The sequence below is a fragment of the Macaca nemestrina genome, chromosome 17, assembly GCF_043159975.1.
Source record: "Macaca nemestrina isolate mMacNem1 chromosome 17, mMacNem.hap1, whole genome shotgun sequence".
Lineage (NCBI taxonomy): Eukaryota > Metazoa > Chordata > Mammalia > Primates > Cercopithecidae > Macaca > Macaca nemestrina.
The window spans coordinates 10190604-10203211 of NC_092141.1; the positions used below are offsets into that span (position 1 = coordinate 10190604).

The window sequence follows — 12608 nt, forward strand, 5'->3', positions numbered from 1 at the left end:
AGGTTGCAGTGAGCCGAGACTGCACCACTGCACTCCAGCCTGGGTGACAGAATGAGACTCTGTCTCAAAATAAAAACAAACAAACAAAAAAGAATGTCCATCTCGACTGCCTGTGCTTGATTACCTTTGCAGATGGGGAACTCACACCCTCACAAGGTCTCCCTCACACTGTTTCAGGTGTTTTATTTGAAAGCTGCCTTGTAAACGTCTGCCTCCTTTTAGCTTGTACTCTGTGATGTCCACAAGAGGCACATAGAGCAGTTCTGTCCACACTTCAGGTCTTCCTGCCCCTGACAGACAGGAAAGAACTCTGATACCTCACCTTCCCCAGCCATCTCCTCCTGCTAAGCGCCTGATGAGGAGTGTGCAGGAGGCCACCAGAGCTGCTGCTGGCACTGCCAGGGAGACTCCAACCTGCTTGGCAGCAGGCCTTATGGACCCCCCACCAGGCCCGACCCCTCCCTGGGTTTCCTACATCAGCCAGGTTTAAGACCCAGGACCCATAATCTCAGCCTCTCCACTGAAGGTGGTGTCAGGGCCCTCCCACTTGCCCCAAAGCAGATATTGGACATTACCTGCTGGAGGCAGAGAGCTCCTGTGAGAGCCAGGGCTGGCTGGAATCCCAGGAAAACTGCTGGGACGTTCCCAGGTGGTCTCTGGTGAAAGAAGAACAAAGAAAATCACTTTGAGACTGCCACAGGGCAGAACCAGAGTTTCACAGAGCAGAAGGAGATGGTCAGAGCTGGAGAAAATAGAGATAGTCAATCGCCCTCCTCCCCAACTCTGGCCAGACAGGACCCTGCTTTCTCCTCCCATATCCATCCATCTCCCTTCCTGCTCCTTGCCGCCCACCACCATCCCATGACCAGAGCTGCTTTTTGCTGGGGATCCTTCTCGATGAGGCTGGGGCCAGAAGGAGCTGGACTTCCTGTTGAGAGGTCAAGATCCTCTGAAACATCCTCTGCCCCAACCTGCCTCTTCATTCACCCTCACTTTGTCTCGAGGCTCTAGACTCTTCTCCTGGAGCCCTGAAGTTGCCAACTAGGAATTTCTCCCTGAATGTCCACTGTTACCTGAAACTCCAAAGCACAGACGAAAGAACACTGGCTTAAGAGTCTGTAAAGAGACAGGGGCCCTCTGCCACCTGGGGTGACTTCCAAGTTTCTTCCTGATTTCGCAGTTCTACGTCTCATTTGAGCTGTAACTGCTGAATTTGCCTGGTCACCTCTCCCTCTTCCAATGCCCTGCTACAGGCTCTGATCAGAAAGAAAACTGGCCGGGCACGGAGGCTCCCAGCTGTAATCCCAGCACTGTGGGAGGCCTTAGGTGGGCAGATCACTTGAGGTCAGGAGTTCGAGATCAGCCTGGCCAACATGGTGAAATCCTGTCTCCATTAAAAATACAAAAATTAGCCAGGCGTGGTGGTGCGTGCCTGTGGTCCTAGCTACTTGGGAGGCTGAGGCAGGAGAATCTTTGAACCTGGGAGACAGAGGTTGCAGTGAGCTGAGATTGTGCCACTGCACTCCAGCCTGGGAGACAGAGTGAGATGAGAGAGAGAGAGAGAGCGAGAGAGAGAGAGAGCGAGAGAGAGAGAGAGGGAGGGAGGGAGGGAGAGAGGGAGGGAGGGAGGGAGGGAGGGAGGGAGGGAGGGGGGAAGGAGGAGGGAGGGGGGAAGGAGGAGGAAGGAGGAGGAGGAGGAAGGAGGAGGAGGAGGAAGGAGGAGGAGGAGGAAGGAAGAGGAAGGAGGAGGAGGAGGAGGAAGAGGGAGAGAGAAAGAGAGAAAGAAAGAGAAAGAGAGAGAACTAATACTGCAACTACAGTATTGTCCCCCAAACACCACTTTACCCATTTCACTGCCATGCACAGGGCTTCTTATGAAGTTATCTAGTGATAAAAATAATACTTTCTCACTATATACATTTGATAATGCAAGAAAACACACAAAAATAAATATCACCCATCATCCCACCATTCAGAGGTCATCACCATCAACATTTTAGTATCCGTATGTTGACTGGTTTTCTAAGCATATGTTCCTCTTTAAAATAAGACAAAACCGAACTGTAGATTCTTTTCACGTATCAATTTTTGTGAATATCTTTCCAAAATCTGTCCAGGCGCAGTGGCTCACGCCCATAATCTCATTACTTTGGGAGGCTGAGGTGGGTGAATTGCTTAAGCTCAGGAGTTTGAGACCAGCCTGGGCAACATGGTGAAACCCTATCTCTACCAAAAATACACAAATTAGCCAGGTGTGGTAGCATGTGCCTGTGGTCCCAGCTACTTGGGAGGCTGAGCTGGGAGGATTACTGGAGCCCGGGAAGTCGAGGCTGCAATAAGCCATGATTGTACCATTACACTCCAGCCTGGGTGACAGAGCATGATCCTGTCTCAAAAAATAAAAATAGACTGGCTGCAGCAGCTCATGCCTGTAATCTCAGCACTTTGGAAGGCCAAGGTGGGCGGACCACTTGAGGTCAGGAGTTCGAGACCAGCCTGGCCAACACGGTGAAACCTCATCTCTACTAAAAATACAAAAATTAGCTGGGCGTGATGCACGTGCCTATAATCCCAGCTACTCAGGAGGCTGGGGCACGAGAATCGCTTGGTCCCAGGAGGTAGAGGTTGCAGGGAGCTGAGACTGCACCACTGCACTCCAGCCTGGGCGATAGAGACAGACTCCATCCCAATAATAAATAAATAAAGTAAAAATAAAAATAAATTTAAAAATCTTTCCAAAATCAGTATAACAAAGTGGTTAGGCTCTGTTTAGTGCGGTGATTCTAGAGCCAGATTGCCTGGGTTTGAATCCAGTTCTGCCTCTCACCACCACTATCCTTGGCCAAGCTACTTACTCTCCATGCCTCAGTTTCCTCCTATGTAAAATGATTTCAATAAGGTATCCACCCAAAGGAGATACTATATTAATACCAAAGGCCCACATACATTCCTCTAGCGCTAAGTCATTTTTAAAGTTAGTCTGACATGAGGCTATAACATTAGTTAAAAATCCTATTACTGAAAATTCAATTGTTTCCAACAATAAAAACCAAACTGGGTTCTTGACTCAACTTCGCTCCTACACGACCGTGCAGCCCTAGGCAGATCACACCATCCCTCTGGTCCTCTGATGCTTCATCCAAAACAAAGAGGTTCAGCTACTTGGTCTCTTAGGCCCCAATATTCCCGCTCTCTAGCTGTGATGGGTGGTCTTAAGGCTCATGGTTTGGGTTTCGTGAACCTGGGCTCCAGGGGCAGGCGTAACAGGGGGTAATATTGTCCCTTCATGTCTCAAGGGAGAGAAAACAGAACTGAGGGTGATCTGGAAAGCAGAGAAGGTGTGAACATAAACAAGAGAGTAGTAGGGTCTTTTATGAGGAGTGACAGGGAGAGAGGCTGCCAGAGGGCTTCGGAGCTTCCCCCAGGGACGCACTGGCTGGCAAGAGCAGGAAGCCTTCGAGAACTTACTTCAAAGACCACTGCCCGCTTAGGGCCCACGTCATCAGCCATTCATAAGCTGAGTGACCTCTGGAATCACCTGAACTCTGTATTTTGTTTTCCTCAACTATAAAATGGGGATGAAAATGGTACCTAAGCAGGGTGGGAAAGAGCATTAATTGGGTTCACCTGTGCAAAGCACTTAGGCTCACATTGGGCACATGGTATGTGCTATCCCAGCATTAAATAAAACAGAGATAAGCCCGGTGGAGCTTAGATGAGCAAAAGCAGCGAAGTGGGCATCCCCAGGAGAGGCAGGCATCCCCAGGACAGGCAGGCATCCCCAGGAGAGGCGGGCATCCTCAGGAGGCAGAGGCACCATCCAGCCTCAGGCTCTTTCCTAGGGAGGCTTCTCTTCTCTCCTGCCCATTGCATCAGGCCTGCCTAGAGGCCGCACCGTTGCCTTCACATCCACAGAGTCAAGACTGGGTTCCCCTCTCCACCCTCTCCTCCTGGGTTCCCTGGGTTCCCTGGCAGCCCCTGGACACCCAGGGACAGGGCTCACTCACCATCACCAGCTCCACCCTATGTCCCATCCCTCATATCTAATTGGTTCCCAGGGTCTGGAGATGCCCCTCCATCACGTTCCTCTCCTCCTCTCCATGTCACTCCACAGCGAGTCTGCCTGCCTCTTGAAATCCATCCACTCACAGCTAGTGGACCAGTCACCCTAGAGCCCAGCTTTCACCAGAGGTCACTCAACAGCGAAAATCCCTGGCTGGCTCCTTTCCAACACGGCATACAGAATCAATTCCGAAGTCCACTGCTCTCCTGGCAAAGTGCTCCAGGGTCCCAACCCCAACTGCATCCAGACTGACATCCCACTGGCTTCACTTCAGGCCCAGTTAACTTGCCTCGCTGATCTCTGAATAAACCTTTCCTGTATTATTCACTCACGCTCACTGCCTCCTGCTCCCCATCCCTGGATATCACAACCTTGTTCACTCATCAAGTCTCAACCAAAATGTCTCCTCCACCATGCAGCCTACCAGGATTGCTCTTCTTCCCTGCAAAGAGTTCTTCCCCAGATTCTGTAGAGTGGGTGCTGTAGTGCACCACCCAAATCTCTCCGGCTGCAGGGGCTCATAGCTGAGTCCCTCTCAAGGCACTGCCCTTAGCCAAAGAGAGCTGCCACGCCCAAGGCTATGCCTAGGGTAGGGGTGCAGGGTGCACATCTTATGACTGGGGTGAGAGGGGATCAAAGGCCCACCAATCCCCTTGTTTCAGATCAAACAATTCTGAAAGCCCCTCCCAGCTCAGAGCTCCCCATGGAGGGGCCGAGGCCTCCTTGGTGGCCGCATTGCAATGCTGCTTCCTTCCTTCCCCAGGGGTTGCTCCCAGGAGCACACACCCTACTGAAACTCCTGCAAATAAATCCACCTCAAGTCTTTTTGAGAACCTGACCTAAGTCCCCCAACACACGCATTCCATCCAGCTTTTTTGTAGGCAATCAGCACTTTGTCCATCCCTCAGACAGCTCAGATCCTAACCTTAACACCTTATCTCCTTGAGGGCCGAAGCCATGGCCGGTTCGCCCTCTCAAACATGGCACCTGGTCTGAAGGATGCAAGGACAGATGGGCCAACAGAAAGATGGACGTTGTGACAGCACAAGAGAGATTCCGACCTGATGTGCTCTTCAGCTCTCCAGGAATACACAGCAGGAAAAAGGTCCCCAAAAACTTTCCCTTTGTACCGCTGCCACCACCCCTTCGGTGGCTGACACCATTGACCTTATTTTAAAAGGAAGTCCCACCAGCTGACGCACAGACACTGCCTTTTATCTTCTGGTTGGAGCAGACGTTCACAATTCACGCACTGACGACTCTTTCCATCCTTGCACCCATTCACCCATCACTGTTTGCCTACTACCTGCGAGCCACCACCAACCACTGTGGACCCAAACTAAGATCTGGACTATTTAGCAGAGAAGCTGCTGGTCCTTGTTCCTCTCCCCACCCCACATCCTTGAGCCCTCCTGTGAAGGGAACTACCAGCAGCAGCGGCAGCCAGGACGGCAGCCAGTAGCTCTGGGGGCTGCAGGAGGAGGCTCTGAAACCCTAGGTGGATGCTGGCCTGCAGTCTGAATGCTGCTGTCCATGTGGGGACCCAATGGGAGGCCCCTTTCCCTGCCCTCACTGGCCTGGTCACTCCCAGACCCTCCAAAAGCTGGAGTCTCCGTAAGTATCCTATCCCTCCACTCTAACCTCCAAATAGGCCCCATCAGGGACGATGCAGCTGCCTGAAGGATTCAGTCCAGTCCATTTCCTTGTCTTGGTGAGCTCTGACCAATCTAAAACCCAAAGACACTGTGAGCCTGCGGCAGGGATGGAGCTGAGCCGAGCCAGGCCAGGCCACGCAGACATCTGGAGAGAGCCACTGGGGCTCTGGCTGGGTGACATCACCAGCAGCAGGACAAGTCACCCCAGATGACCATGCCACCCACAGGGAGAAAGTCGTGTCCAGGTCTTTTCCAACACAGGACTCCCTAATCTGCTTACAACATACCAGCCTCCTTGACCAAGTCACGGTAAGACTGAAGCGACAGCTCCAGGCCTCAAAAGACGCTGGATTGAGGCCCTTTTGCATTCTCTGGACGTCCATCCCTGCGGTCTTAGGTCACCCCGGATGACTGCCCGGACTCTACTAACAGAGCCATGGCCACACAGGCCCCCAAGGCTCTAGGAGGAACAGTGCGGTCAGAGTGGAAGAAGTGAGATGTACTCTGGGGAGCCTCTTCCCACCCCACCCAATTCACACAAAACACATTTTTTCCTAGTGATAACTAGAACTCCATTCAGATCTCTTCCGCTGAGACCCAGAAAGCCAAACATATACAAATGAACTGGCCATGGAAGAAACCAGTCTAAGGGAGGTACTATTTTAGCATCAATGCTGAGTGACAAATATGTTCATCTTCTCATCAGCAAATGACAATGTCTACCCCACATAGAATATAACCTATACAGACAGCTGGGCACAGTGGCACACGCCTGTAGTCCCAGCTACTTGGGAGGCTGATGTAAGAGGATCCAGGAGTTCAAGTCCAGTCTGGACAACACAGCAAGACCCCATCTCTATAAATGAATAAATGAATGAATGAGTGAGTGAACGAATAACTTGTAAAGTTACAGTCTAGTTGAAAGGTTGAAGAGTTTGTAAATCTGAGTTTCAGAGCACAGAGGCTCCTTCTTTAAAAGAGTAATAATAAAATTTAAAAACAGCGAGCTAGGCAGAAGTTATTAATTTTAAATAGTCACTTCCGGGCTTCATTTCCCCTTGTCAAGGCTGTATCCTGCCTGCATGAGGAATATTGGGCTCCAGTGGCAAAGCCACAAGGAGCCCCTGGACCTAAGTCACTGGTTATGGTGATTGGCCACGGGTCCATCTGCAAGCCTCTGGCCCCCAGTGGCCTCCTGCTGGGGCTCACCCACTTTTCTTGGCTTGTGCTGACTCTCTGCTGCCCCCTGTGGTTATCAGGTAAAATAACCACAGATACCAGAGCAGAAGGAAATGGGCTTTGGGGTCTTGACTTTTGATCTGAGATTCCTGCAGTCTTTTACTCTTTGCCTCTCTTTATACTCACCTTTCTGTGCTACTTGCCGTATCTCCTCCTCCCTCCCACCACCTTTTCTTTCTTCCTTGCCCTGGTTTGGTGGTCTCCCTACCCATGGCTTCTCTCCTTGCCCTGTAGTCCTCACAAGGAGGGTCTGCCTGGGCTATGGCTGGGTTTTTCTAGACATACGGCAGCCCTGCCACTCCGTTTCTCAGCCCTTGTCCCTTCCTACCCAGAAGCTGGCTTGCCCCCAGGCCATGTTGCCCTGTCCTCCAAGGGAGCCCCAGTGCCTTGGCTCAGGCAGATGTAGAATTTGCAATCAGCTCACATTCTCCTGGAGGCCCCTGCTTATCTCACTTGGCCAATACAACAGCAGCAGTTCACAGAGACCTGGTCCCCTCCCTTGCACCAGAGTTTCCTCCATCTCTGGCTTTTCAATGCCTTCTAGTACAGTCATTGCTACAAGACATCTGAAATCCCCTCTTAAAAGTAAATGGCTGAGGCAGGAGAATTGCTTGAAGCCAGGAGACAGAGGTTGCGGTGAGCAGAGAGCGCATCATTGCACTCCAGCCTGGGCGACAGAGCAAGACTCCATCTCAAAAAAAGAGTAAATGATATTTAAATCATAGCCACAGTTTCTCTACAGGAAAGAAACGATTAATCTCTGAAGAACCATTTACGCCTAGTCACGCCAAGTCCCTCCACATCTGGTATCTCCTTCAGTGGTCACAAAACACCTATGAGATAGGTGCTGTCATTTCCTTTTTTTTTTTTTTTTTTTTTGAGACGGAGTCTCGCTCTGTTGCCCAGCCTGGAATGCAGTGGCATGATCTCAGCTCACTGCAAGCTCCGCCTCCTGGGTTCACGCCATTCTCCCGCCTCAGCCTCCCAAAGAGCTGGGACTACAGGCGCCCACCACTATGCCCGGCTAATTTTTTTGTAGTTTTTAGTAGAGATGGGGTTTCACTGTGTTAGCCAGGATGGTCTCGATCTCCTGACCTCGTGATCTGCCGGTCTTGGCCTCCCAAAGTGCTGGGATTACAGGCGTGAGCCACCGCGACCAGCCCATTTCCACTTCTAATGGAAGGAACTGAGGCCTCAGTGAGAAGTGGCATCTCTGAACTTGGTCTGACAACAAAGACCCCCATTTTCTGGCCACACTCACCATGTCTGAGCTCTAGGCTGGGACTCTGGGAGCTGCAGCAAAACAATGTATTTTAATCTATAAACCACCTTTTATTTGAGAACCATCCTCAATATGAATATTATTATTCATTCAATACATATTTGAGGGCCTATTCTGTGTCAGGCACTGCGCCGGACACGGGGTTATATCGCAGGAAATGTAAGTGGTTCAACTCCTCCTCCTTCAGCTTAGATTCTAGTAGTCATTAAGCCATTCAATCTTAAATTAATTTTAGACACATGCACATGTGTATAAAATGTGTATGTGTATAACATTTTCCGTAAGGGAAAACTTAAACATTTTCTAATGGGACTAGGGGAGGGAGTTGTGCCAGGAGACAACAATAAATAAGCAAAACGTATCAGGTTAGCTGTTAGTACACACTAAGGAGAATAAGTCAGGGAAGGGCATAGAAAGTGTTATTAGAAAGAAGCTGTAATTTAAGAATGGCCAGGGAAGGTCTCATCAAAAAAGGAACACAGAATGAAGATCTGAGAGACATGTACTATGTATCTATTGCTACATCACAAATTACCCCCAATTTAACAGCTGGAAACATCAAACGTTCATTATTTCATATTGTTTTAATGGCTTAGCTGGGCAATTCTGCCTCAGGTTCCCCCATGAGGTTGGGATCAGGACGTCAGTGGGCGCTGCCTCACTTGAAGGCTTGACTGGGGCTGGAAGAGCTACTTGTAAGAAGGCTCGCCCTAAGGATGCTGGCAGGAGCCAAAGTTCCTTGCCAGGGGGCTGTGCACAATATGGCTGCTGACTTTGCCCAGAGTGAGCGAGCCAAAGGGAAGCAAGGCAAAGGGCACAATGTCTCATATACCTTGTCTCAAAAATGACACTCCATCATGATTGTCACAATCTATCAGTCTCATGGACCACCCAGGAGGGAGGGTGGGAAGGGATGACACAAGGGTGTATCAGGAGGTGAGTATGTTGGGGGCCATCTTGGAAGGCTCCTATCACAGAGGGAAGGAGCAAGACACACACATATTTGAGGGAAGAGAATCCCAAATGAAGGGAACATAAAATAAAAACGTTCTGAGGTGGAAGCACGTCTTTCATCACAGAGAGCAGCAAGGAGGCTAGTGTGGCTGAAGAGGAATTGGGGGGAGGGGGAAATAGAAGAAGATAAGGTCAGAGGTAACAGGGGCCAGACTGGATCATCCAGGGCAGTAGTTCTCAAAGTATGGTCCCCAGACCAGCAGCATCAGCATTAGCTGGAACCTGTTGGGTGCCCTCTGGGTGATTCTGGTATACTCTCAGGTCTGAGAATCCCTTATTAAGAGCTCTGACGCTGGCATCTCACAGAGAGGTGTTCAAAAACCCCAGATCTATTCTTTTTAACAATGACCATGTTATTCAGCCTCAGTTTCCCTGTTGTAAAGTGGGGGATAGCAGTACCGGGGTCCCAGCTTCCTAGTGTTGAGTACAGGACTCAGTGAGGTACATACAGCTCTCAGCACAGTTTCTGACACAGACACTGAAGAACAACAATAAGACAAAACAAAAAACCAAAACCACCTCCATTCCTTCCTTCCTCTTTACTTCCCAACTTCTACCCCAGAAGCTGGCTCCCTGCCTCACCCCTCCTTTTGATGCCTACAAGGAGCACATCTCCCAAAAGAGGGGTGCTAGGAGTGAAGAGGGGGCTAGAATGCCACCTTTAACATTGCTCTGGTGTCGGGCTATCCCTTAGTTACCCAGGGAGACATCACTATGAGTGGTCCCCAACTTCCCACTCACAGCTGCTTACAAAATTCTTAGGGCAACCCTACAATCTCAGTGGGGAGCAGGGGCTCCTGTGCCCATTTCACAGATGATACAGAAACTGTGTTACTGACGGGATGAAGCTGAGGTCCCATCAGTGGGGCCCTTTGACATTTCCCAGAACCAAGCTCTGGTCTGGCTCCAGCCTGCACAGAGGGCCTGTGAAAGAGCAGGGCCAGGAATCCAGGAATCGCCAAGGAATTCGAAGGGTCACAGGGAGTAGGGGGTGCTGCCTGGAGCTGTCCAAGCCTGTCTCTCAATTCCCATTAGGGTCCCTGATCTACCAGCCTCCTTACAGAGTGTAGACCCGTGCAAACACACTGGGAACCCATGAGCATTTAAAAGAAGATCACCGGCCGGGCGCGGTGGCTCAAGCCTGTAATCCCAGCACTTTGGGAGGCCGAGACGGGCAGATCATGAGGTCAGGAGATCAAGACCATCCTGGTTAACACAGTGAAACCCCGTCTCTACTAAAAAATACAAAAAAAACTAGCTGGGCGAGGTGGCGGGCGCCTGTAGTCCCAGCTACACGGGAGGCTGAGGCAGGAGAATGGCGTAAACCCGGGAGGCAGAGCTTGCAGTGAGCTGAGATCCGGCCACTGCACTCCAGCCTGGGCGACAGAGCAAGACTCCGTCTCAAACAAAAAAATAAAAATAAATAAATAAATAAAAGAAGATCACTGACCCAAACTTGGGTTGAAGGGCAAGGAAGGTTGACTGCAATGTTGGAGAAATGTGTCTTGTCACCGAGACAACAGGTGCTGGTAACTTACCGCCAGCTCATACATATGATTCCCATCTTATGGTTGAGAAACTGAGAAGAAACCTTATCAAATCCAAAGCCTGGATGTTCCAGATCCAGAACCTAAGCACAGGTGTTCGGCAAAGCTCTGGTCTCATTTCCCAATCCAGTTACTCACCAGAACTACTGGGGCCACTTGTTAGAAATACCGATGCCCAGACGTCACTCCTGGAGCTTCTGGTTGAGTAGCTTGGGAGGAATTCAAATCATCATTTTTACCAAGCGATCTCAGTGACTAACCACATGTGGGGAAAACTAACTAGTATACTCCATAGTAGGAGAGTCATGGAACCCAGCCAAGGATCAGGAGGCACCCGGACCCAGACAACAGCCCCAGGGGGTGGGTTAGACTTAGGATCAGGCAAGACACATGGTAGCAATGTAGAGTAATTTAAGGAACTCCCCAAAACCTTCTAAGAGCCGTGGCTTTGACATGGGTCTTTGCTACTTGAGTTCCCAGGGGTGCTATATGAATTAAGAGATTGTCACAAGTCCATGAGCATGACTGAGTCCTCAGTCTTTCTAGAATAGGTGAAGATGAGGAGAAAGGAGAAGGCACAAAAGCAGTGAGTGCTGCAGTGAGGGAAGCCCGGAGGGAAAAGGTTCCAGGGAAAAGGTTCCAATGTGTGGGCACAGGCAGCAAGAGTGGGGGAGGTGCCTCTAGCAGGGCCTGGCCTCCTTCCCAAAGTCTTATCTTAAGCCCCTGAGGGCCAAGTCCTGAGTTACAGGACAGGAAAGACAAGTTTTAAGCAATCCTGTTCCCAGGTGTTTGGAGCTGACAGGGACAGCAGAGCTGAGGCGGCCAGCTATTCTCACTGTGGCATGGCACCAGAAGAGTCCAGGTGACCTAACAGTGCAGTGCTATGCTCCTTGTCAATTCATTCAGACTTTCTGAGCACTGGGGAGCAGCAGGGGGGCTCACAGCATCGTCTCTGCCCTAGGGAGCTAACAGGATGGCTGGAAGAATAATCTCGTTCTGCCTCAGCTACATCCCCTGCTTTCATACCTATCCCTCCTACCAGATGTATTCAGATGTTGTGACTGTATTGAACAAATGTGGACCTGTCTCCCGGGTACCACGGACACTCAGCAATTGTTTGATGAATGAATGAGGACACAGCTCAAAGCAACTATTAGAATTACGTTCAGTAACATGGCTAATAGCTGATTTTTCAAGATACACATGTATATGCATGTAGATTAAAAGAAAGATAGAGAGACAGAGGGACAGACCAAGAAGGCGGCCAGGGAGACAGATAAAGCCTCTATTCCCTTCACGCCGTACAAACTACCAATCAGTCAGCAGCCCAGTTTAAGAAGAGCAAAGAGCACATACAGGTGATTTACAGACACCTGTATTGCAAATGATCAATAACCAAAAAAAAAAAGATGCTCGTTCTCATTCAAAATTGGAGAAATACAAGCTAAGACTGTAAGACACTATGTTTCCACCCATGGGATAAAGCAGCTCCTTTGAGACTGATAACCCCTATTTAACCAGAGTCTGCAAAAACCAGGTGGGAATGCCTCTCTGTGAAAGGCAGTTTGGAGACATCCGTCAAAAGCCCAAATGCACGTGTCTTTTGACCTAACGAGAGTTTTAGGTGTGCAATAATGTAAGTATGAAGGTATTTTGTGGAGCACTTTTCATTAGAGGGAAAAGACTCTTGGGAAGTAACCTAAATGTTCGCCAACAGGGGACAATGATGTATTGACAGGGTGGCATTCTGCGGAGCTCCTGAAGTGCATGACTGTTGGAGTGAAAGGCTCCAAAACACACTACATGTA

At 50.0% G+C, this 12608-nt stretch overlaps 1 protein-coding gene across 4 annotated transcripts in view; it reads right to left on the bottom strand.

Moving 5' to 3' along the window:
* LOC105473574 (growth arrest specific 7) overlaps positions 1-12608 on the bottom strand; it is a 291097-nt gene that overhangs the window by 74337 nt on the left and 204152 nt on the right. For all 4 annotated transcript variants that reach the window (XM_011727397.2, XM_011727401.2, XM_011727399.2 and 1 more), the window contains exon 3: positions 576-656. In XM_011727397.2, the coding sequence (XP_011725699.1) occupies positions 576-656 (81 nt within the window). The remainder of the gene's footprint in view (positions 1-575; positions 657-12608) is intronic.